This window comes from Anolis carolinensis, unplaced genomic scaffold (genome assembly GCF_035594765.1).
Source record: "Anolis carolinensis isolate JA03-04 unplaced genomic scaffold, rAnoCar3.1.pri scaffold_11, whole genome shotgun sequence".
Classification (NCBI taxonomy): Eukaryota; Metazoa; Chordata; class Lepidosauria; order Squamata; family Dactyloidae; genus Anolis; species Anolis carolinensis.
The window spans coordinates 3,256,648-3,283,841 of NW_026943822.1; the positions used below are offsets into that span (position 1 = coordinate 3,256,648).

The 27,194-nt window shown below is 43.9% G+C and overlaps 1 protein-coding gene across 8 annotated transcripts in view; it reads left to right on the forward strand.

Moving 5' to 3' along the window:
* akap13 (A-kinase anchoring protein 13) overlaps window positions 1-27,194 on the forward strand; it is a 329,870-nt gene that overhangs the window by 89,457 nt on the left and 213,219 nt on the right. For all 8 annotated transcript variants that reach the window (XM_062963356.1, XM_062963358.1, XM_062963363.1 and 5 more), the window contains exons 3-4: window positions 14,771-14,814; window positions 24,153-24,303. In XM_062963356.1, the coding sequence (XP_062819426.1) occupies window positions 14,782-14,814; window positions 24,153-24,303 (184 nt within the window). In that variant the 5' untranslated portion in view covers window positions 14,771-14,781. The remainder of the gene's footprint in view (window positions 1-14,770; window positions 14,815-24,152; window positions 24,304-27,194) is intronic.

A 27,194-nucleotide genomic window follows, 5' to 3' on the forward strand; every position in this document is an offset into this window, starting at 1 on the left:
TTTGTAATCTTATATTATCTGCTTTGAACTGGATTATCTTGACTCCACACTGCCATATAATCCACTTCAGTGTGCAGTCGGACACAACTGGACTTAATGTCAGGAGAAAACCTTGACCCTTTACCTTAACTCCCACCAATTCCTCAATACTTTATTTCCCATACCACCAGACTTCGCCACAGCAACGCGTGGCCGGGCACAGCTAGTATTTTCTAACCACGGGTACTTGAATCTGTGAGTGCAGAATCCATGTTTAAAGAAGGCCCACTAGTTTGTAGGACCTTGCCTAGCTTAACGGCAACAACATTGAAATCAGAGAACTGGTAACAGTTATAAAAGTGCAATGTAAGGTTAATGTGTGATAGAAGGTGCCTTGTTTCATTTATCAACATTTTTTTCATGGGTGTAGCTTCACTGAGTGTAGCTTGACACTACTTTAATGGCCATGGCTCAATGTTATGGAATCATGGGAGTGTTAGTTTTATGAGACCTTCAGCTTTCTCTGCCAAAGAGTGCTGGTGCGTCATCAAACTACAACTCCCAATGAGATCATCTCGTGGTTCTTACGTGGGGAGACGGGTGTGACCCACTCAGTGTTAGCCTTCTATAGGTTTCTTAGCGGTTGGGAAGACTTGAGCTGGATCTGCAACGTTCCATTCCAGCATCCCAACCGTTTTGCCACATTGACACATTAAAGCAGTGGTTCTCAACCTGTGGGTCCATCTCCAGGTGTTTTGGTCAACAACTCCCAGAAATCCCAGCCAGTTTCCCAGCTGTTAGGATTTCTGGGAGTTGAAGGCCAAAACATTTGGTTGAGAACCACTGGATTCAAGGAGCAAGTGCTGACTGATGTATTTTTTATATTCTTCATCACTGTTTACTCTCGTGGTGCTTTTAAGTGGTGGCCCAGTTTGCCCTTGTGGTCGAGTTAGTTCTGAGATTACACTGCCGGAGGGAGTATTTGAGGGAACTGCTTATGTCACAGCTTAGCCTCTTAGTTGCTGAGCAGTTGTAATTCTTTTGTGCCCAGCAAGTTTCAGTGCAAAACAAAGCATCTGCTGCAAGACTGGGGTCGGGATTGGGAATGGTCAGCGGTGCCAGTTGGGCGCATCAGCGGGTTGGGCAAGGATCACTGGTCTCATGAATGGTCTATGTCAGTGGTTCCCAAACTATTTGGCCTACTGCCCCCTTTCCAGAAAAAAATATGACTCAGCGCCTCCTGGAAAGGGGGTGTGGCTTAGAGGGGTGGGCGTGGCTCCTGCTCAAGAGGGCGGGGCTGAGCCTCTCCCTCGTCCAAGATGCAGGGCTGGGAGAGGGAGGTGGGCGGGGCCACAAATGGGCGGCCAGGACTGGGATGGGCGGAGTTACAAGCTCTGAGGCAGGGCTGAGCTTTTATCCCTGTCCTGGACATTGGGGGCAGAGCTAGAGGAGGGGGCGGAGCCTCTTCCCAAGTGCCTGATAGGGCTGAACCTCTATACCCCGCCCCCGTGTTCTAACAAGTGCCTCAGGGGAGGTATACAGAGGCTCAGCCCTGTCTCGCGCTCTTGGGAAGAGGCCCCGCCCCCACCCCTAGCTCCACCCTTTAGTCCTAAAAGGCCTCTCAGGAGAGATATAGAGGCTCAGCCCTATCTCAGGCTCTTGGAAGGAGGCACTGCTCCCTTCCCTAGCTCCGCCCTTTGTGTCCCAACAAGCACATCAGGAGAGGTATAGATTCTCAGCCCTGTCTCAGGCTCTTGGGAAGAGGCCCCGCCCCTACCTCTAGCTCCACCCTTTAGTCCTAAAAGGTCTCTTAGGAGAGATATAGAGGCTCAGCCCTATCTCAGGCTCGTGGAAGGAGGCCCTGCTCACCTCCCTAGCTCCGCCCTCTGTGTCCCAACAAGCGCATCAGGAGAGGTATAGATTCTCAGTCCTGTCTCGGGCTCTTGGGAAGAAGCCACGCCCCTCCTCTGGCCCCGCCCCCGTGTCCTAACAGGCGCCTCTGGTGCTCAGCCCTGTCTCCGGCACTTGGGAAGAGACCCCGCCCCTCCTCTGGCCCCGCCCCCATGTCCTAACAGGTGCCATCACCGCCCCCCTGGATCACTCCAGGGCCCACCAGGGGGCGGTAGTGGCCACTTTGGGAATCACTGGTCTATGTGAATTCTCACAGCGTGCTGGAATCTTCCCATCTCTTCCCAGTGGTAGAAGATTAATAATGGTGAACAAGCCGCTGTTGAGGAACGTTTGTCCATATTTACTGATCTTCCTCCACATTTCTCAGAACACAGCTTGAAAGCCACTGGCGCAGGGGAAAGACCCAAGTTCCATCCAGACTGTTTCTGAGAAGCAGGGCCAAATGACTTCCACGCTCTGAGCAATCCCTGACGGTGCTCAGCATCCCTCGGAGCTCAGCAAACATCCTTGTTAGTGTCAAGGACGTGATACAATTGTCCTTTTGTTTAGACTTAAGCTTTCTTCCAGCCCCTTTTCCTCCCACCCCTGTGGTCTCTGCTCTTGTCCCCTATGAATAGGACATTTATGGACGCAGTTCCTTATTTGTTTCTGTGATTCCTTTGCCCCAGGAAGTCCTCCTTGCATAACATCCTTGGATCACGCCAAGAGTCGGTCTTGTCTGTCTGCAAGGAATTGGCTTGTTGTGTCCGTAATGTAGTCATCCTTGTCGTGTAGCCAAGTGGTTTGTAGTAAATAGAGCTTCCTTTACAGAAAAGAGAGATGTGTGCAGAAAAGTGGGCTGCCTGCCTCTCTCTCTCTGATGTCAGACTCTTTTGTGTGAACACAGCCATCCATATCTCCTTACTCAGCCTGACTTCTCTACCTGGTGTAAATCAGGCCATTGAACTAGGTATGCATCATTTCTGGAATTCTTCAATGTTTACAACTGTAAGTAATCTGGTTTGCTCATAAGAGACAGAACTTAATCAGTGCATCTGATGCTGCCTCTACCACTGGAAATCTTGTTCAGACAGAGCCTCTCACTTCTTGTGTTCAACAGGAATTGCTCATAAATCTTCCATGTACAAAGCAAACCTCCTCAAAATGCAACCTGAGAGTCTTGAACTGAATTCCAAATGTATTGCCATATTGTGTTGTCGAAGGCTTTCATGGCCGGGAGCACAGGGTTGTTGTATGTCTTTCGGGCTGTGTGGCCATGTTCCAGAAGCATTCTCTCCTGATGTTTCGCCCACATCTATGGCAGGCATCCTCAGAGGTTGTGAGGTATGGATAAACTAAGTAAGGAAAGGAAAGAATATATATCTGTGTAGAGTCCAGGGTGTGGCAAGAGTCCTTTGTCACTGGGAAGCCAGCATTCATGTTTCAGTTAATCACCCTAATTAGCATTGGAAAGGTTTTGTCTCTTGCCTGGGGGCATCCTTTGTTCAGTCATTAGCTGTCCTCTGCCCTCAGAGTGTTGGTTCCCATCTACTGTTTTGATTTTAGAGTTTTTTAATACTGGTAGCCAGATTTTGTTCGGATATGTTGGATAAGTGAGTGTTGGATAAGTGAGACTCTACTGTATTTGCATTATACAGTTGACTCTGCTTTAACTTTTTTTAATGGTACATTGACCCTCCCCCCACATTTGTAGATGTGACTTGTGTGGATTTGATTACAGTAGAGTCTCACTTATCCAACATTCGCTTATCCAACGCTCTGGATTATCCAATGCATTTTTGTAGTCAATGTTTCCAATACATCGTGATATTTTTGTGCTAAATTAGTAAATACAGTAATTACTACATAGCATTACTGCCTATTGAACTACTTTTTCTGTCAAATTTGTTGTATAACATGATGTTTTTGGTGTTTAATTTGTAAAATCATAACCTAATTTGATGTATAATAGGCTTTTCCTTCATCCCTCCTTATTATCCAACATATTCACTTATCCAATGTTCTGCCGGCCCATTTATGTTGGATAAGTGAGACTCTACTGTATTTACAAATCAGCCCGGGGCTGTGGCGCAGACGGGAGAGCAAACCAGCTACAATTAACTGCAATGAATCACTCTGACCAGGAGGTCATGAGTTCGAGGCCCGCTCGGAGCCTATGTTTGTCTGTCTTTGTTCTATGTTAAAAGGCATCGAATGTTTGCCTATATGTGTAATGTGATCTGCCCTGAGTCCCCTTCGGGGTGAGAAAGAAGGGCGGAATATAAATGCTGTAAATAAATAAATAAATAGACCGTCTAGGAATCTATAGGTCCTTCAGACCAACTTTATGAACAACTTCCACTTTTCCTAAAAAATAGCCGTAACATTTTGTGTTGACAGTGCTGTATTTTTACTGTAAAATCTTTAAGGGATGGATGACGGGGAGGAAGATAGAACGCTGTTGCCAGAACGAGGAGACACTCTCTTGTTTAATATGTTAGAAACAGTTGTACATTTGGCAGAGAAAAACGGGAAAATTGTATAACGTAACAGTTGTACAACATACTGATAACAAATGCCATACATGGAGAAGTTTGATCAGATTCTGAAAACGTTTAAGGAACAGTTAATAATTGGGTTTGCACGAACAAAGCGCCATCAAGGTAAGAGAGAACCAAGTATGGTTATGCTTTGCAAACTGTGTTTGAATGACTGGCATCAAAGGATAGTTTTCTAGGAAACCTGTGCAAGGGTTCTCTGTCTGGTTTCAGAAAACACAAGTATTTTGAGAGCTGTTATGAAAAGGGAAGTATCTAAAATGGAAAAAAAATGGACAAATTCTACTTCCACCGAAGCTCTGGAGGAAGTAGAAGGCTCTAACTTAGTTACAAAGAAAAGCAGAAAACAGGTCATCAGAAATGTGGATTTGGCCAGGCCTTTACATACGTCTGTTCCCTGTTCTGTGATTTTTAATGCCTTTTTAAATGTATTTGTGTGTTTTTGGAAAACTGTATACTGTATGCTGGCTTTATATCTGTAAGCCGCCCCAAGTCCCACTGGGGAGATGGTGGCGGGGTACAAAAATAAAATTATTATTATTATTATTATTATTATTATTATTATTATTCTTTTGCAATTCGGCTCTCAACACTTGCTAGAGCCTTCATTGGTTGGTTAATAGCCAACTTACTGTATATACTAGTATAAGCCTAGATTTTCAGTCCTTTTTTTAAGACTGAAAAAGCCCCCCTTGGCTTATAATCAGGTGAGGGTCCTAGTTGGCTTATATTTGGGTCAGCTTATACTCAAGAATATATGGTACATTTATTATTTTTCTCTATTATTGTTGCTACTATTACATTAATTTTACTCTATTATTATTATTATTATCATTATTATTATTTTATTATGACACAGCAAACAAGATAGATATGCTGGATTTCATATCACAAAATCACAAGTCGAACACTTCCCAAGTGTCTAGGACTGTGTGATGTTATTTATTATTTATTTATTATTATTATTATTATTATTATTATTATTATTACATTTATTATTTCACTCTGATCTTATTATTATTGCATGTATTATTTTGCTCTATTTATTATTACATGTACTATTTTCCTGTATTTATTATTATTTTTATTATTATATCTATTATTTTACTCTACTATTATTATTAAAAGGATACATAAGCACATTTACATTGAAGAAGATGAGAATAATGATTTGATCAGCGTCGGAGAGGCTTATCTTAAATTTGAGCTTGATGTAAAGATTCAAAAACATTTAACCTACTGATGCCTCAATTAATGTCATTTTATTGGTATCTATTTTTATTTCTGAAATTTACCACCCTCGGCTTATACTGGAGTCAATGTTTTCCCAGTTGTTTTTTTGTGGTAAAATTAGATGCCTCGGCTTATATTTGGGTCGGCTTATACTCTAGTATATACGGTACTAATGCCCTGATAGATCTTTCCATCTACCCCAAAGATAACCACCTGAAGCCTAACCCTGCCAAGACACAAGTGTGTGCTTTCTACCGTGTTTCCCCGAAAATAAGACAGTGTCTTATATTAATTTTTGCTCCCAAAGATTCTCTAGGTCTTATTTTCAGGGGATGTCTTATTTTTCCATGAAGAAGAATTCACATTTATTGTTGAACAAAAAATGAACATTTATTATATACTATACAGTAGTTGTCATCACAAACCAGCATAACCAGACAAACTGTGAATCCTATCAAGAATTTCTTGTTACTACCATATTTCCATGTACAACACTTTATGGTATGTACATTTACCGATCCTGCATGCTCTGGTGTTCTGTTTGGCAGGCATGCTTCCAAACAAAAACTTTGCTAGGTCTTACTTTCAGGGGAGGCCTTATATTTAGCAATTTAGCAAAACCTCTACTAGGACTTATTTTCTGGGGATGTCTTATTTTAGGGGAAACAGGGTACCTATGGAACCGTGAAGGCAACAGGCAATTGAAAGCTACCTGGGAAGCCAAGAGCTCAAACATTGTTGCCATCCTAAATATCTCAGTGTCACCTTTGATCGGACACTAATGTTTAGGAAACACTGTATGAACACCAATCACAAAGTAGCTACACGTAATAACATCCTATGAAAACTTACTGGCAGCGCATGGTGTACATGCCCAAAATTAATAAGAACATCATCCATGGACTTGTCTTTCTCAACTGCTGAGCTTGCCTGTCCTGTTTGGCACAATTTTGTCCACACAAAGCAAGTGAATATAGCACTGAATGAAACATGCAGAACAATCACAGGATGTCTCCGACCTACACCTATTGATAGACTCTATTAGCAACAGGAAGTTGCTAACAGTGAGCGAAATAAGGTTGAACACTGTGCAAGCCACCCACTGCAAGGCTACCAGCCTCCTCCCAGTAGACTCAAATCAAGGAAAAGCTTCATGAGAACCACCACTCCTCTTGATGTTCCTCCAGCAACAGCAAGAATATCCCTCTGGGAAGCTAAACCAGGCAATTCCAACTGGATGGCCCCCCACGAGGGTCTTCCTTCCTCCAAGAATGGGCAACATGGAAGTCCCTGAACAGACCCAGAAGTGGAGTGGACAGATCAAAAGACAACCTGGCAAAATGGCACGACCTAAAGAATCCTCCACTTGGTGCGATTGTGGAGCAGAACAAACAACTCAGCATCTGTATGTTTGCCCACCATGCCCTGCCTCACGCAGTGATTCCCAAAGTGGGCGCTGGAGCGATCCAGGGGGCGGTGATGGCACCTATTATGACATGGGGCGGGGCCAGGGGGGGCGGGGCCTCTTCCCAAGTGCCCGAGACAGGGCTGAGCACTGAGGCGCCTGTTAGGACACAGAGGGCGGAGGTAGAGGAGTGGGCGTGGCTTCTTCCCAAGAGTCCAAGACAGGGCTGAGAATATATACCTCTCATGAGGCGCTTGTTGGGACACAGAGGGCGGAGCTAGGGAAGGGGGCGGGGCCTCTTTCAAGAGCCTGAGACAGGGCTGAGCCTCTATAACTCTCCTGGGAGGCATTTTAGGACTAAAGGGTGGGGCTGGGGCAGGGGTGGGGCCTCTTCCAAAGAGCATGAGACAGGGCTGAGACTATATTTCTCCTGAGAGGCCTTTAGGACTAAAGGGTGGGGCTAGGGGTGGGGGCGGGGCCTCTTCCCAAGAGCATGAGACAGGGCTGAGCCTCTATAACTCTCCTGGGAGGCATTTTAGGACTAAAGGGTGGGGCTGGGGCAGGGGTGGGGCCTCTTCCAAAGAGCATGAGACAGGGCTGAGACTATATTTCTCCTGAGAGGCCTTTAGGACTAAAGGGTGGGGCTAGGGGTGGGGGCGGGGCCTCTTCCCAAGAGCATGAGACAGGGCTGAGCCTCTATAACTCTCCTGGGAGGCATTTTAGGATTAAAGGGTGGGGCTGGGGCAGGGGTGGGGCCTCTTCCAAAGAGCATGAGACAGGGCTGAGCCACTATACTTCTCCTGGGAGGCATTTTAGGACTAAAGGGTGGGGCTAGGGGTGGAGGCGGGGCCTCTTCCCAAGAGCCTGAAACAGGGCTGAGCCTCTATAACTCTCCTGAGAGGCCTTTTAGGACTAAAGGGTGGGGCTAGGGATGGGGGGGGGTTCTTCCCAAGAGCACAAGACAGGGCTGAGCCTCTATATCTTTCCTGACAGGCCTTTTAGGACTAAAGGGCGGGGCTAGTGGTGGAGGCGGGGCCTCTTCCAAAGAGCGCGAGACAGGGCTGAGACTCTGTAGACCTCCCCTGAGGCGCTTGTTAGAACACGGGGGCGAGGTATAAAGGTTCAGCCCCATCAGGCACTTGGGAAGAGGCCCCGCCCCCTCCTCTAGCCCCGCCCCCTGTGTCCTGGCAGGACAGGGATAGAAGCTCAGTCCTGCCTCAGAGCTCGTAACTCCGCCCATCCCAGTCCTGGCCGCCCATTTGTGGCCCTGCCCACATCCCCCTCCCAGCCCTGCATCTTGGACTAGGGGAGAGGTAAGCCCCGCCCTCTTGAGCAGGAGCCACGCCCAACCCTCTAAGCCACGCCCCCTTTCCAGGGGATGCTGAGTCATTTTTTTTCTGGAAAGGGGACAGCAGGCCAAATAAGTTTGGGAACCACTGATGTAAAGCTACAGACAATGCAGTTGCTGTTGCCTGTTTTTGGTTTAAAATTATTTAGCCACTTGTACTCCCTCTGTTTATCAGTTTTTATACTTATTTATGCAATGCTTTTGACACGAAATAAACAAATAAATTGGTTTATTGTCTCTTTAGTGTTTTTAAAGCTCTGTACCTCCTTCAGAAGAAAACACTAGAAATGGGAACCAGATTATTGCTGTGACACATTTCCATCAATTGTATTTTGGACTTACCTATAAGATAAAGGTGTAAATAAGTAGGTTTCAGCATTTCATGTCTTCAAAACGTTGATGGTAGTGTGTTGAAAATTATATATATATATATATATATATATATATATATATATATATATAGTGATCATTCTTGCAATTTGTTTCTTTTAAAAAAGTAATATTCAGAAAGCAAATTGAGAGAGTGTTTTTGTGATGACTCATGGGCCTTGTAGTCCGGCTTATGACACTGTAATGCCTGATGATGAAGAAAACTTGGGTTTTTTACCTTCCCAGTCTGAACTGGAATTTTCTCAGCCAGATCTTTCCCAGGCAGATCTGGGAACCTTGCACCTGCAAGAAAGTTGTGACCCAGAAGTATGTCAAACAAATCCGGAGCCCACTTCTCCTGTGTTCTCCCGCCATGAGTTTTGTAAACAACAGAGAGGTTTGGAAGCTGCTTCGCGCAGGAGTGCGAGGATAGCAGCCAAGAATTCAGCCAATTAAGTCTCCTTTTTCGTGAGAATCCTTAAGGAGTCAAACATCTGGTCTCAAAGATTAGCTTTCGTTTCTGGTTCCCAGAGAACTGTTTCGGCGGGAAAGTTAGACTCTATATAGGTGATTTACCCGCGAAGTAACTTCGCGGAGTCAATTCGTCAACCTCCGGAGCGAGTTGTGTCTGGACAGCGCGCTCCGTTTCAAGCCTCGCTCCTGTTCAAGCCTTGCCCTGCTTTCCAGCCTTCGCTCCTGTTTTTGCCTTTGTTTACCTACGGACCTTGCTTGTTTCCCAGGACTAAACATTGTCTTGTATCACAGATTTTACCAAGTTCTTCCACGGACCTTGTTCTTGTTCCTTGTTACCTTGTTCCACGTTTTAAGCCTTGTTTCAAGTATCAAGTTATTTCCTAGCCTTGCTCAAGTTTATGGACTAAAGGACCTTGTCATCTCCCCTCACTTTGCCTGGCAAAGTGAGTGTTTCGGTTATTGGATTACAACTTTGGACCTTAATAATTCATATTGGACATCGCTTTTTTGGGCTAATTGAGACCTTTCCTGAAAGGTCTGCTTTTGGACAATTTCATATACTTGCTTTTATTAACCTTATATATTCCTTCAATAAAGATATTAGTTAGATTCTGGCCTCTGTGTTTGGTTATTGGTGCCTTTGCAGCCTGGGTCCTGACAGTTTGACTCCGCCACCCATAAGCACCAATTAACCAAGGCCAGAATGTCGACCGGAGCCGCGCCGGCTGGGCAGCCGCTCAGCTACACCATCAGCAAAGATGAAGTGGATCGCATCCGTGACAGACTCAACGCGCAGGATGGAGAAATAAAAGGATTGAGGGAGCGCGGAGTCCGCCTCCCGGCCATGGCGTTGCCAACTAAGTTTTCTGGAGAAGCTTCCAAGGTCCAAGTTTTCCGCCGCCAGTGCCAGGCTTACCTAGAGGCCCGTGCCGCCGAGTTTCCCCAAGAAGACATCAAGGTGGCGTGGGTTTACAGCCTTCTAGACGGACCAGCGGCCAGCTGGGCGACGGCCCTATTCGATCAAGCCTCTTCCCACCTAAGAACAGCGCAACGCTTCTTGGATCACCTTAAGGAGACCTGGGGAATCGAGGACAATTTGGAGGCAGCCGGCCATAAACTCCGGCGCCTCTTTCAAGGAGACAGACCCATGTCTCAGTACATAGCTGAGTTCTGAGTGCTGGCCCACAGCACCGGCTGGAACGATGTAGCCCTCAGGGGGCAATTTCGGGAGGGTCTCAACATTGAAATGCTGGAAGAAATCTCCAAGGTGGACCCTCCCCAGTCCCTCGAAGCACTCATTGACCAATGTTTACGGGCTGAAGTCTTGATTGCCAACAGGAAACAATGGGTACGTGGTCAGAGCGGTAGAACTGGGGCAAAACCCCCCGCTCCCGCCAGCGTCCAGCCGCGTCCAGTGTGGAGACCCCCACCACCAACCCCATACCCCAGAGGGAGCGAGGAGGTGCCGATGCAGTTGGGCAACGTGCGACCCAGGTTAGATGCCGCCGAGAAGGCCCGTCGCCAACGCTTAAATCTCTGCTGGTATTGCGGAAATGGGGGCCACTTCGCCAGAGAGTGTCCAGCCAAAGGGAAGCCCGCCGCCCGTCTTGCGGCGGCGTCCTCCACGGAGACGAAGGCGTCTGAGGCGGCTGGCACACAGCCGGCGGGGGAAGCCAACGACCGGGCGTAGAGAGGCTCGCCAACCCGGTCAGAAAACCCATTCAAGAGCCGCCAACCGGGGTCCTGTTCCTTCTAGTGGTCACCTTATGGTCAGCAAAAAGGGGACCCGTCATGATCCACGCCATGATAGACTCCGGAGCCACCAACAACTTCATTGACAGAGAGTATGCCGACTCTCTGGGATTACAATATCATGACTTCAAGAATGCCCGTGTGGTGCAAGCCATAGACGGCCGCCCCCTCAAGACGGGGCCCGTAAGTCAGTGGTCGGAACCCACCAGGATGTGGATAAGGGAACATATGGAAGAGATTTCCTTCTTTGTTACCGAGGTTCCCCATTTCCCTGTGATTTTGGGAATCCCGTGGCTGACTCTCCACGACCCAAGCATCTCCTGGTCCAACAGAGAACTGCAGTTTGCTTCACAGTACTGCCAAAACCATTGCCTTGTAGCCAAGGTTTCAGCAGTATTGGAATGGCGGGCGCCAACTAACAAGAAAGAGGTGCAGCGTTTCTTGGGGTTCGCGAACTATTACCGCAAGTTCATTCCAGATTTTGCCCGCTGGTCTGACCCAATCACTAGCTGCATCCGTGGAAAACAGCCCTTCCGCTGGACTGATCAAGCAGAGAAAGGGTTTCAGCAACTAAAGAAATTATTCACGTCCCAGCCAATTCTACAGCACCCAGATCCTGGAACCCCTTTTGTTGTGCAAGCGGACGCCTCGGATGTGGCAATTGGGGCTGTACTCTTACAACCGGTGGGAGACCACCTTCATCCCTGTGCCTTTTACTCCCGTCAACTAACCACACCAGAGAGAAATTACACCATTTGGGAAAAGGAACTACTGGCCATAAAGGCAGCCTTTGAAACTTGGAGACATTGGCTAGAAGGGGCCAAATTTCCCATTGAAGTCCACACTGATCATCGAAATCTAGAACATCTAAGAACTGCCCGTAAACTAAATCAGAGGCAGCAACGTTGGGCTTTATTCTTTGAACGTTTCAACTTCCAGATCCATTATGTGACCCCAGCCCAAACCAAGCAAGCAGACGCCCTGTCACGTAAACCGGAATACGCTGCAGGACGCAAGGAGACCTTTGAATCCCAACTACTACAACCCGAGAACTTTGCCACGCTCACAGTGGGGAACACCAAATCCACTCCCATTGGTTCAACTTCCTCTACTCCAGGACCCATCTGTGCTCAAGAAATCAGGGCTAGTCAGCAAGCAGATACCTGGGCGCAGGACCAACTTCGTCAAGGTCTGCATTTTCCCTTTTCGCTTAAAGATGGACTGCTTTGCTATAGAAATCATGTTTATATCCCACCCGGACCGGGCAGGGAAAAAGCGCTTCGTCTGTGTCATGACTGCAAACCAGCAGGGCATTTCGGACTATTTAAAATCATGCATCTGATCCTAAGGGATTTTTGGTGGCCCAAGATCCGCAAGGATGTGGAAAAATATGTCAACACCTGCCCAGTATGCCAGCGCTCCAAGATAAGAAGGGAGAAACCCTCAGGGCTTCTACACCCCCTTCCTACCCCATCTCGCCCATGGGAAATAATTTCTGCGGATTTCATCACTGACCTACCACCTTCCTGTGGATTCACCACGATCCTAGTGGTGGTGGACCTTTTCACCAAGTTAGCCCATTTCATACCCTGTGAAGGTCTCCCCACGGCCAAAGAGACTGCAGATCTATTCCTTCAACATGTTTTTAGACTACATGGATTGCCCAAGAGTTTAGTCTCAGACCGTGGATCTCAATTCACCTCTCGTTTTTGGAAGGCACTACAAAAACTATTGGGCATAGACTCTCGCTTATCTTCAGCTCATCATCCTCAAACAGATGGGCAAACGGAGCACACCAATGCCACCTTGGAGCAGTATCTTCGCTGTTATGTAAACTACCAACAGGACAATTGGGCTTCTCTGTTACCACTGTCAGAGTTTGCCTATAACAATGGAGTTCAAGCTTCTACAAAAGAAACGCCGTTCTTTGCAAACTACGGCTTCCACCCACGTTTCTTTCCCCCTGTCATTGAAACTTCAGAAGTTCCCGCAGCAGAGGATTGGCTGCAGGAACTCACAGCGGTACAACAACTTTTGCTCCAGCAACTAGACCAAGCCAAGGAGGACTATAAACGCCACGCTGACAAACATCGCCAGCCGGGCCCCGAAATCAAGGTAGGAGATCGGGTTTTTCTGTCCACTCGCTTTCTGCCCTCCCACCGCCCTTGCCGGAAGTTAGATGCCCGTTTCATTGGCCCCTATCCAGTGGTGGCGCAATTAAACCCCGTGACTTTCAAACTCCAACTTCCGCGTTCAATGCGCATTCACCCAGTGTTTCACCGTTCCCTGCTCCTTCCGGCGGATGGTGTGCGTCCTGATACAGACCAACCGGCTCCCCCTCCTGTTTTGATGAATGGGGAGGAGGAGTTCGAGGTTGAGGACATTTTAGATTCTCGCTTTCACCGCCGCCGCCTGCAATATCTCATTGACTGGGTGGGTTTTGGCCCTGAGGAACGCTCTTGGGAAGACGCCTCCACAGTTCACGCTCCTGATCTAACCCGTCGCTTTCATCAGACCTATCCCACCAAACCGCGGCCTCGCGCTTCGGGGAGAGAGTCCCAGTTTGGGAGGGGCCCTGAGGAGGGGGATAGTGTGATGACTCATGGGCCTTGTAGTCCGGCTTATGACACTGTAATGCCTGATGATGAAGAAAACTTGGGTTTTTTACCTTCCCAGTCTGAACTGGAATTTTCTCAGCCAGATCTTTCCCAGGCAGATCTGGGAACCTTGCACCTGCAAGAAAGTTGTGACCCAGAAGTATGTCAAACAAATCCGGAGCCCACTTCTCCTGTGTTCTCCCGCCATGAGTTTTGTAAACAACAGAGAGGTTTGGAAGCTGCTTCGCGCAGGAGTGCGAGGATAGCAGCCAAGAATTCAGCCAATTAAGTCTCCTTTTTCGTGAGAATCCTTAAGGAGTCAAACATCTGGTCTCAAAGATTAGCTTTCGTTTCTGGTTCCCAGAGAACTGTTTCGGCGGGAAAGTTAGACTCTATATAGGTGATTTACCCGCGAAGTAACTTCGCGGAGTCAATTCGTCAACCTCCGGAGCGAGTTGTGTCTGGACAGCGCGCTCCGTTTCAAGCCTCGCTCCTGTTCAAGCCTTGCCCTGCTTTCCAGCCTTCGCTCCTGTTTTTGCCTTTGTTTACCTACGGACCTTGCTTGTTTCCCAGGACTAAACATTGTCTTGTATCACAGATTTTACCAAGTTCTTCCACGGACCTTGTTCTTGTTCCTTGTTACCTTGTTCCACGTTTTAAGCCTTGTTTCAAGTATCAAGTTATTTCCTAGCCTTGCTCAAGTTTATGGACTAAAGGACCTTGTCATCTCCCCTCACTTTGCCTGGCAAAGTGAGTGTTTCGGTTATTGGATTACAACTTTGGACCTTAATAATTCATATTGGACATCGCTTTTTTGGGCTAATTGAGACCTTTCCTGAAAGGTCTGCTTTTGGACAATTTCATATACTTGCTTTTATTAACCTTATATATTCCTTCAATAAAGATATTAGTTAGATTCTGGCCTCTGTGTTTGGTTATTGGTGCCTTTGCAGCCTGGGTCCTGACAGTTTTCTGGTATGACTATGTATGATCCTTGAAAATCGTTTAAGAATTTCAGAGCCTTCTCCTTTTACAAAAGTCAATTGGACAAATACCTTGCGGTACTTTAAAAACACGCACCTGTTTTTTGTGTTATAAATATAATAAATAGATTATGTTGGAAGGATTTTAAAACAATTCTCTTTTTCCCCATTTTCTATTTTAGCGTTCTGGGTCATGAAACTTAATCCACAGCAAGCTCCACTGTATGTAAGTAAAACTTTTAAACAAATTACATCTGTTTTAAATGGTAGCCTTTTGTAGAGAGACACTGATGTTGACCAAAATCTATAGTAAGCAACATGAAGCTGTTAATGTTTTGCATTCTGCCTGCTTGTTTCTCGTTCTGACATGACATCTTGCTAAACACACAGGAAAACAGAAGTGTCCTAGTACTTGATTGACGTGATTGAAGGCACACTAGTAACTATAAAGCCTGATCGTTTTAGGACTTATGAAAATGAGATGTGAGGGATGTCGGGAATTATGAATATTTGGTCAAGCATAATGGCAAAAGCCATTCCCATATTTGTGCAGTGGTTTGGAATGACCTTTGATGTGAAGCAACTGTCTCTGTAAAAAGGACCCTGCCTTAGTGATGTATTTGTTTCATCTATTTCATTCATCTATTTGTTTAGTATTGTCCATTCGGATGCACGAAACGAAAGATGCCATTTTCCGACGAAACAAAAAGTGACATGAAAGAGGATGCTGCACGGTCACCATGCTTGCTTTCGTTTTCCTTTTGTTTCAGGCTGCGTAACATTAGAAGGGAGGGTGACATTGTTTTGGTGTGGTTAATGGAAAACAGTGTTCAAAAAGTGTTTCATCTCAGCATCAGGAACTATTCCTTGTTAGTGAATGATGAGGATTTACAATAATTGTTATACCCCTGGGCAGCGAGAGCACTGAAAACCAACACAGAGGCCAATAACAATATAATATCTTTATTGAAGCAAATAAAGTTCCAAAAGAAAATAAGCAGAAAAGTTGAACAAGCAATTGACCTTTCAGGAAAGATGAAAATTAGTCCAATAAGTGAAAGTCTTATGTCTTAGTATTAAGATCCAAAGTCCAGAAACCAAAACACACTCAAACTCGGCTTGAGTATTGAGTGGGGAAAAGGAGCAAGGTAGCACAGATGTTCTCTGGAGTAAATGTCCAAAAGCAGGATTTCAAGGCAAGGCACGAGCTGGATGTGCTGGAGCTGAAACGCAGTCCAAACTTGGGCAAGAAGGTAGACCGGCGCCCGGTCTACTCAGGAGTAAGCGCACCGTCAGACTGCTTGGAATTCAGGAGCTAGAGACAATGATGCTTCTCAGTAAGAAGTAACGTTGACACCACAAAGGAAAGTTTCCAGCGCAATACTTTTATTGAAGTTCATAAGCTCCCCTGAACCAGGTGCCTGACTCCCTAATTCTTCCCAAGAGAACTGAGCTTAGCCATAGTCACCGCACCAGGTGCCTGACTCCCTAATTCTTCCCAAGAGAACTGAGCTTAGCCATAGTCACCGCACCAGGTGCCTGACTCCCTAATTCTTCCCAAGAGAACTGAGTTTAGCCATAGTCACCACGCTCTGCTAATCTGGCGCTTCTCCTTAAGCTTTGTCTCTGCGATCTCTCTGTTTTCAAAAAAGTCCTGCGATCAAACACTAACCTGTCAGGAGAATCTGGGAGAGCTGGCACTGTTTCAAGGGCATTCTTAATTGGCACTGGCTCGGAAATGTCAATAGAAGGCATCTGGAAAGGAGTTGAATCTTGCTGACGTGGGAGAAAACCAAAATCTTCTTCGTCCTGGTCAGCAATGGCCACAGGGTCAGGGGCCAAAGGTGCCTGAGGTATCACAATAATATAACAAGGACTTTGCTGTTGAATGCCTTTAAGACATTTCTAGCTTATGGTAACTCTAAAATAAATCCATCATGGGTTTTCTCAGCAAGACTGGAGTGGGTTTTGCTTTCACCTTCCTCAGGGGCTGAGAGAGTATAACTTGCCCAGAGTCATCCAGTTGGTTTCCAAGCCATTCTTTATAAACAATATTCTGAAAACGCTCAAAGCAGATATGGAATGTTCTTGCTTTTATGTTATGCAAGTTACCTGGTCTCCTGGGCGCTTACCACATCCAGAACTTCAATGCAACATTTTTTCCATTCCACTTACTTCTGGAATTTTTCCCTTGAAGGAGTTTAATCTGCAGAAAATTGCAGCACAGCTGATGAGTGACATAAGTCCTTTTCTTGATGGGCCTGACCTCAGCCACTGCTTTTCCTGAGGGCTATATTATTTCAGAAACAGGTATCTCCAGAGCTTCGTGTCATGCTATGTGATCCACTTTCTCTCCACCCTCCCCTTTCCAAATCTGCTGCCCTTGGCAAGTATAATTCTGGCCAGTTTTCCCAGTGTTGTTGTTGCACCCTAGCACTTTGAAAACCAAACTCAGACCAGTATCAAAGCAAAGCAGTTTATTAAAGATTAAATATATACATGCAAGCAAATATTAAAAAGTCTCCGATATATATTGTCTATAATAAAAGGCACTTGGCTGTGCAATTATAGTCCAGCAAAGTCTCAGAAAGTTATAATCCACAGACAGAACCCAATAGTTCCACTCAAGGAATCAAAGGCAGCAAGTAATCCGAGGTTGCAGAGATCCAAACAAGACGTAGCAAATTCAGCAACTGTAATACACATGGAAAAACGTTCATCAGGGATAACAAGAATCTTGAACAACAAGGCAAGGTATACTCGAGAGTCACAGGGGACGGCACGGCTTGGATGAAAAGTCTTGAATCAGGAAAAGGAAAGCAAGGTAAACAAAATGAGGTCTACTCGAGAGTCACGAGGCGCAATGGATGTTGCCTCAGAGACTGAATCGGTTGATGAGCTCCTGCAAGACTGTAAGCTGAGTCTGGGAGAGGAGTGCCTCCCAATTATATCCAATGTGTATAGATCGGTCTTGATGATAATATTTATATTAATATTATGAACCGTGAGTTTTGTATGGAGGAGGAACTTTGCAGAATGGGAATATTTTTTTCCCATGTTGCTATGGAATAAATTGTCAGATTGAGACTCACTTTGCTTTGGCCGTTCCTTGTGCCCTTAAGACCCCACACTGCAGGAATGCAACCTTCCCAGATTCATAATGGAGCATATTAAAATGCCTGCTGTTTGGTTTTCTTGCAAACCCATTCAATTTCTACTCCCATCCCAATTGTAAAGTATGCTCCTTGGCTTTGAATTAGCAATTCTGTTCGGGGCGGAGGAGTGGCAAATCGTTTAATTTCTTGAGCGCTTTGCCAGAAAGTATAGTAATGGCCACTAATTCAGATCAATTTGAAAGTGGATTAGACAAATTCATGAAGGAGTTAAGCTGTGGTTATTAGCTGCGATGGCTGGACAGTGGATCTTTTGTCTAGACATTGCAGAGAAGGTCGGATAGATCGGTGTGGCTACCAAGATGCTTGGACAGAAGGAACTTGAGTTTGTTCCGAGATCAAAAATGTCACTTTCTGACATTTTATGACAAAAGAGCCGTGGAGAAAGGTTTTGGAGACCATTTTGTGAGATCCACAATCATAAAGATATGGGAGAAGTACAAAAAATATATGTATCAAAAAATACCGATGTGGATCTCACCTCTGGAGGCCAATCAAAGGAAAATCCTTGGATGGAAAAAATGGCCAATTTACAAAGAAATTTTAATAAAAAGAAACGATCGTTTTCAAATGAAAGAACAAGACGACCTAAAGAAGATTTATACTAACTTATCGTGGTTTCAGTATGCTCAAATCAAAGAGCAATATGTAAAGGACAGTCAAATAGGTTTCAATGAAACTGAAACGATATGGGACAGATTACTCAAAAATGCGAAAAAAGGTATCACACTTTTATATAACAAATTATTAGAATGGTCGACGGAATCCGAAACAGTAAAAGCATGTATGGTGAAATGGGCTAGAAACCTTGGCAGACAAATCAAATTTGATGAATAGGAGCAAATGTGGAATAAAAAACTCAATTATACCTATGCAATAGAATTAAAAGAAAATTGGCTAAACATGTTTCATAGGTGGTATATAACACCGAAAAAATTAGGCTTAATGTATCCAAACGTGCAAAATAAATGTTGGAAGTGTAAGGAACAGGTGGGTTCCTTCTATCATGTATGGTGGTCGTGTGAGGAAACTCATAAATTTTGGAAAGGTATACATACAGAGGTTCAGAAAATACTAAAAAAGGCTTTTCCATTAAAACCAGAGTATTATCTTTTAGGAATAACTGACAAAGATACAGACTTTAATAGAAATGAGGACATTTTATTTATGTATATGAATACAGCGGCAAGAATCTCTTTTGCAAAACAATGGAAATTACAGAATATTCCAAGCATTGGAGATTGGCTTGGCAAATTGGAGGAAATATATGACATGGACTTACTAACATTCCTGGTTAGACAACATAAAGGGAAGGCAATGAAATGTACGGACTGGACTTACTTTGAAGAATATAAAAAGCATAAACTGAAAACTTAATTAAGAGAATAATAAATCATTAGAGTAAACAAATCCACCCAGTTACAACCGAAGAATAAATGAGGAAAATTAACCCGAAACAATGAGAATGGAAGACTGACAAGTACCCCATAGATCCCCCCCCTTTTTCTTTCTTTTTTTTTCTTTTCTTTCTTTTCTCTCTGTTTTCTTCCCCTTTTCCTCTTTCCCTTCTCTTTTTTTTATAGAACTGTGTATAAAATCTTTTAATAAAAATTAAATTAAAAAAATGTCACTTTCTGACCATAATGCCTAAAGTTTCCCATCTGGCATGACTATTGAGAGCTGTAGTTCATCATTGGTGTGGGTTCATTCCAGTGGTGACATTTTCTTCTTCTTCAAAGTGATCCCTTTTGCAGGTGAATTTGCATTGCTTTCTCAAAGAAGAGGACTGCTCTTTCCTTCTCCTGCTTGTTACAAATAGTAGAGAAAAAGACACACACAAACGTTGCAGACCTTGTTCACTGTTTCACCTGCAGCCCGAGAATTTAGAGGGTCAATTGACTTTTAAAGTTTCTTTTTAAGGGGAAACAACAGGGTGCCTCAATGGGCAATATTGTTCTCCTGTATCCCAGCTACGTGCCATGCTGGATACTTTTAATAAAGCGAGATCCTTTCTTCTTAATACTCGCTTGCAAAGGAACCTGATGAAAGGTGTCAGGTCTGTTTTGCTGGAAATTGTTGACCATCTGGCATATGGTTTGGCTGCTCCAGAGGAACGGATACAAGCTGTCACCAGCGGCTTCGCCACTTAGTATTAATAATCCTGGGTAAACACACAGAATAGATGTGTAATTGGCAACTGTTGACTGCCTTTGGTTTTTAATTTAAAATGTTGCCCTTCTGTTAAGAACAACAAACAACAAAAACCCCATTGTGATGATGTTTGGACATCCTTAAAGACCTGTAGGTTTAGAGTAGATGAATGTTTCTGATGGCAGTCTTTTGTACTCTGGATTTTTACAGATTGTACTGTGGATTTTTACTTGACACACAGAACTATCAGAGCGGTTTGCTAAGTAGAGGCTATTTATTAGACATGTCCAAAAAATCGTTTTGAATCGTATATCGGAATTATTTCAGATTGTTCTTGCTTTTTGATACACATTCCGAGACATTGTCTCACAGCGCAACCAGCAATGTAATTCGAACCATTGTTGGCCCATTCTCTAATTGTCTCTTAATGTTTCGTTAATTTTTTTCCCCCCATAATTTTTTAAAAATATATTTTAAAAAATTTTTAATTTTTTTTTGTTTCTGAAACCTACCTTGAATGGGAGCTTAGCGCAGCTTAACATGGCTGCCGCTCCCCAGCCAATCAGAAGCTTCCACAATGGACGCAAAGGTGGGGGCTAGGGTTGATGAGGATAGCTCAAGAAATGAGCCCTGTAAAAGTCCCCCCCCCCCCACCTCCGGTTCCTTTTTTTTTTTTTGGGCAATTGCACATGCGCGTCCGCCAATTTAGAAACATTTAGAATCATTACAAATTTTTGGAAATATCCGAAATGTTTGGGTGAAAATATCGGAAATACTTTCTATATCAAAGTGCCAGCGCCCCCTACTTTAAAAACGAGAATTAAAACATTTTTTTCATCGATCGGACATGCCTACTATTTATCTCATTCTCTGCTGTCTGATGCAATCCAAGTTTAACCCTTTACACACTGGTATAGTAGGCAGCACACAGTGTATGATGCAATCTCCAGCACACATTGCACAACCATGACTCAATTACATTTAAACAATTCTATATACAATCATTCTCACTTCAACAAGAACCTCCATGGCTAACTCAACCTACTGGAGGGGCTTGAAGAGGCTGACTCACCATAGTGGGAGCTGTATTTTACCCTGTTACCAAAAAGCATACTGAACCCTAACTGAGCAAACTTGCCCAACATAACAGACTTTATTTTATTTTATCTATTTTATTTACAGTATTTATATTCCGCCCTTCTTTCTCACCCCGAAGGGGATTCAGGGCGGATCACATTATATACATATAGGGCAAGCATTCAATGCCCATATACACATAGAACAGAGACAGACGCAGAGGCAATTTAACCTTCTCCTGAGGGGATGTTCGATTCTGGCCACAGGGGGGAGCAGCTGCTTCATCATCCACTGTGGCGGTACTTCCTCATTCCAACGTCGTAAATTAGTTAAATTTGCCTCCCCACTTTATAAGTGGTACCTTATTTCCTACTTAATAGATGCAGCTATCTTTCGAGTTGCTAGGTCAGCAATGAGCAGGGGCTATTTTTTATTTTTTTTAATTGATAGGTGCTCACCTCGCCATGGGCTGGCCTCGAACTCATGATCTCATGGTTTATTGCAGCAGGCTGCTCACCACCCTGTGCCACAGCCCTGCCGGGCCCCAGACTTTGAGTACTGATGGAATTTCTGGGGGTTAACCTGCCATGGTGTGAGTTGTTGTTAATCTACAACCTTATGCATTTTGTACAATTCAAAATTTTAACCCGGGCAGCACCGGGACCCAAGCTGGTGCTGGAATAAAAAACAATTACAGTAGAGTCTCACTTATCCAACACTCGCTTATCCAACGTTCTGGATTATCCAACGCATTTTTGTAGTCAATGTTTTCAATACATCATGATATTTTGGTGCTAAATTTGTAAATACAGTAATTACTACGTAGAATTACTGCATATTGTACTCCTTTTTCTGTCAAATTTGTTGTGTAACATGATGTTTTGGTGCTTAATTTGTAAAATCATAACCTCATTTGATGTTTAATAGACTTCTCCTTAATTTCTCCTCATTATCCAACATATTCACTTATCCAACGTTCTGCCGGCCCGTTTATGTTGGGTAAATGAGACTCTACTGTAGTCTTAAAAATACTGCTGCATCCCCCCTTTTCTTTCCTTCTTTTTGGGAGGAATGGTGTTGTAGAGAAACCACATTCCTCGTGCACATTTTTGGATGCACCTCTGTTAAAAGATTTGTGATTTTCAGCACCAAGGTGACCTTTTTCTTTTTCTTAGGCCCGGGCTGTGGCGCAGACTGGTGAGCAGCCAGCTGCAACAAATCACTCTGACCAAGAGGTCATGAGTTCGAGGCCAGCTCGGAGCCTGCGTTTGTCTTTGTCTTTGTTCTATGTTAAGGCATTGAATGTTTGCCATGTATATATGTACATTGTATGAGTCCCCTTCGGGGTGAGAAGGGCGGAATATAAATACTGTAAATAAACAAACAAACAAACAAATAAATAAATTTGTAGTTCAGGTGGAGGCAAATGGCCCTTCTTCATTGGTACCATATCAGGGCATTGAGCCAAGTAAACATTAGTCCATCCGAGCTAGGTATGAAATTAAGTTACACTTTTGTTTGCCGTCCTGTGCCAGAGGCCCGCTTTGATCTTGGACGGCTTCTCTCCAAACGGGCCTTGGCAGCCTGGCTTTTCCATTTGTTAGCTGCTTTCGAGTGAAGTGAATTATAATAACCACCTTGTGTGGTAGTGATTTCAAACAGATGACATTATTTGGGTAATAATAAAGGAGGGAAGGTAAACATGCTAGAATTAGCTCTTTCTGGGCAAAGGGCAGCGGTGCGGCTGGAAGCGCTTGCTTGTCCGAGGCTCTTACTGGAATCCATCTGCCTTCACTTTTGCGCCGGAGTTGTTTAAAATCTTGAATTTATATTAATAACAGTGTTTTGTGTGTGCCTGAATAAGCCTCTTCACCCAGTTTTTAAAACATAAAAATATGTGGAAATTTCGTTTGCACTGTCAACTGGAAAAAAGTACTCCTGAAACATTTATTACCTGATGTATAGCTGTCCTGACAACTAAGGAATTCAGGGCACTGAATGAGGTTTTCTCCCTCCTGTCTCCTTCTTCAGAGTCCCATTCGTGAGCCAGAGCCAGGTCTTCTCCTTATCAGCTTTTCCTTCAATTTTGTCAAGGAACTTTCCATGCAATGTTTTGTTGTACCAGCTGTCAGCTCTAGTTTGTAGTGCGGTTTTCTTGTACTGATTCTGCTGTGCTTTGAGGAGTTCCTTTGAGCTCCTGAGCTGCAAGGATCAGGCCTTCTGTCTCCTTCTTCAGAGTCCCATTTGTGAGCCAGAGCCAGGTCTTCTCCTTATCAGCTTTTCCTTCAATTTTGTCAAGGAACTTTCCATGCAATGTTTTGTTGTACCAGCTGTCAGCTCTAGTTTGTAGTGCGGTTTTCTTGTACTGATTTTCTTGTACTGATTATTAGACATGTCCAAAAAATCGTTTTGAATCGTATATCGTAATTATTTCGGATTGTTCTCGCTTTTTGATACGCATTCCGAGACATTGTCTCACAGTGCAACCAGCAATGTAATTCGAACCATTGTTGGCCCATTCTTTAATTGTCTCTTAATGTTTCGTTAATCCCCCCCCCCCATTTTTTTAAAAAAAAAATTTAAAATTTTTTTGTTTCTGCAACCTACCTAGAATGGGAGCTTAGCGCAGCCTAACATGGCTGCCGCTCCCAGGCCAATCAGAAGCTTCCACGATGGACGCAAAGGTGGGGGCTAGGGTTGATGAGGATAGCTCAAGAAATGAGCCCTGTAAAAGTCCCCCCCCCCCCGGTTCCTTTTTTTTTGGGCGATTGCGCATGTGCGTCCGTCATTTTAGAAACATTTAGAATCATTACGAATTTTCGGAAATATCTGAAATTTTTGGGTGAAAAAATCGGAAATACTTTCTATATCGAAGCGCCAGCGCCCCCTACTTTAGAAACGAGAATTGAAACGTTTTTTTCATTGATCGGACATGCCTACTGATTATTATTATTATTATTATTATTATTATTATTATTATTATTATTATTATTATTATTACTTTATGCTCATTGGGTATTTACATGAAATAGTATGTTTACATTCTGTGCCTTGAGGACGGGCACGCTGGGAAAGGCAGCATTTGAGAGATGAATTTTCTCAACGGGTTGAGATTACAGTCTTTGTGTTTGTGTCTTCCCTTCCCCTCTCCCCGTCCTTTTAGGGGGACTGCCTCATCACCATATTGCTCACTGAAGATGACCAAGTTGGAAACGATGACGTAGTGTTTTACCTCGTTTTCACTGGATCTGCTGTTCAACACTGTACCAGCACGAGGAAACTCGACTCGGGGAAATTGGAGACCATTGCCCCTGGTAAGCTTGTCGACAAAAAAATTAAAATGTCCTCCTTCCTTGTCTTTTGTCATATATGTTGCGGATGAAGGTATCTTGACTGCTTTTGAGAATTATTCAAAATGTGTGCTTCACAGAAATCTTGCAGTTGATATATATTGACCTTCTAAAATTCAGCAAGTAAGATAGACTACTACACTGTTCTCCCAACATCTGAATTGTACGTTCTTGTTCCACTGAACTTTGGAAAAGCACTGTAACTTCCAGGCGTGCCCTGTTTGATAACATGGTGTTGAAAAGTACTTGGGTGTTTCGTAATGCTTTGCTATAGTTGCATGAACTTTTATAGGTCAAGAACAATTAATTAGTCCCATGAAGTGTATTGTGAAGGTAGAGGACGTGTGCAAACATACACAAAGATTGAGGATACTGTCCAAAGATGAGGCCTAAAGGACAGGTGGATATTTACTAACTGGTCCTTGCCTCCTGAGTGTATTCTGCTACTGCTGGACACATTGTCTGCTGCTTGTTAATCTCTAGGTTAAATTTTAAGATGCTGATCCTGCTCTTCTAAATCCCTTATTGGCATAATTTTGCCCTACCCTCTATTGATATAGGGACTCAAGGCTGCTTGGAACAAGTTACTGTATATACTCGAGTATAAGCCTAGTTGTTTTTCGTCAATGCGACTGTCCCCTGGGATGGCGACATCAATGATCCAAACCTTTTTCTTTTCCACAACTGTGATGTCTGGTGTGTTGTGTTCCAGAACTTTGTCAGTCTGGATTCGGAAGTCCCACAGTATCTTTGCGTTTTTATTATTAAAACATTAAATTATTAAATTATTAATTATTAAATTATTATTATTTTATTGGATGCTGTCATATCCCTTGTTTGTCTTTAATGTTGTTTTATTGCAATTGTTTGGGCTTGGCCCCGTGTTAGCTTCCCCCGAGTTTCTTCGGGGAGATGGAGGTGGGATACAAAAAAAGTTGTTATTATTATTACAAGGGTTGAATGAAAAGTAATGCCTCCACCTTCGTAACTCCTCAACAGCTGGCAGTCCTGGTCTGCGGCAGGTCCTGGCTTGTTCAGTAGACTCTCCTCTACAGTTCCATTTGGGGGAAAGCCTTAGCATTGAACGGTTGTGTTAAAGTAGTACCGTGTTTCCCCGAAAATATGACAGTGTCTTATATTAATTTTTGCTCCCAAAGATGTGCTAGGTCTTATTTTCAGGGGATGTCTTATTTTTCCATGAAGAAGAATTCACATTTATTGTTGAACAAAAAATGAACATTTATTATATACTGTACAGTAGTTGTCATCACAAACCAGCATAACCAGGCAAACTGTGAATCCTATCAAGAATTTCTTGTTACTACCATTATTTCCATGTGCAACTGGTATGTACATTTACCAATTCTGCATGCTCTGGTGTTCACCGGGCATGCTTCCAAACAAAAACTTTGCTAGGCCTTACTTGTTGAAGTGGGAATGATTGTATATAGAGTTGTTTAAATGTAATTGAGTTATAGTGTTGCAATGTGAGCTGGAGATTGCATCATGCACTGTCTGCTGTCCACTATGCGAGTGTGTAAAGAGTTAACTGTGTATTGCATCAGACAGCAGAGGTGGTTATAAATAGCTCCCTGTGTTATCTGTTTCTCCCCTCTGCCCTCTGATCTCTGCCTCTCTGCACTCTGTCTGTATATATCATCTTGAGAGTTTTTCCGTTTGTTAGTAAACCTTTTGTAGATAGCCAAACAGGCTTCAGCTTCTTTATTGGTGCCAGTGATTCTTCGTTGATCTTCCGCTGTATATGTGTTTATCCAAACCGCGCGCTCTGGCATTACTTTTGGGGGAGGCCTTACGTTTAGTAAGTCATCAAAACCTCTACTACAGGGGTCCCCAAACTAAGGCCCGGGGGCCGGATGCAGCCCATCGAAGACATTTATCCGGCCCCCACAGCAAAAGGGCAGAAGGGGGTTGGGCTAAATGACCCAAGGGGTCTCTTCCTCTCTTAAAACCCTTATTATTATTATTATTATTATTATTATTATTATTGTTATTATTTGAAACACAACAAGATGAGTCCACAGCAGACACTCTGCTGGCTGTTGTATTGGATCATATGTCTGACACTTCCCAAGTGTCTAGGACTGTGTGATGTATCGGCGAATAATGTGTGCAGATCCCAGCAAGGTGGCCTTCTGCAGCTGGCAGATGGTAATTTTGTTAGCGCCGATTGTGTTAAGTGCAGACCAAGGTCTTTAGGCACTGCACCCAGTGTGCCGATTACCACTGGGACCACCTTGACTGGCTTGTGCCAGAGTCTTTGTAATTCGATCTTTGAATCCTCATATCGTGTCAGCTTTTCCAGTTGTTTCTCCTCAATCCTTTTGTCACCTGGGATTGCAACATCGACAATCCATACTTTGTTTTTTAACATGATTGTGAGGTCAGGAGTATTGTGTTCCAAAACCCATTATTATTATTATTATTATTATTATTATTATTATTATTATTATTAACATTGAGGCGGGGTGGCCATCTGTCAAGGATGCTTTGCTTGTGCTTTTGGTGCACAGAGGCAGAAGGGGGTTGGACTAAATGGCCCAAGGGGTCTCTTCTAACCCTCTTTATTATTATTATTATTATTATTATTATTATTATTATTATTATTATTAACATTGAGGCTGGGTGGCCATCTGTCAAGGATGCTTTGCTTGTGCTTTTGGTGCACAGAGGCAGAAGGGGGTTGGACTAAATGGCCCAAGGGGTCTCTTCTAACCCTCTTTATTATTATTATTATTATTATTATTATTATTATTATTATTAACATTGAGGCTGGGTGGCCATCTATCAAGGATGCTTTGCTTGTGCTTTTGGTGCACAGAGGCAGAAGGGGGTTG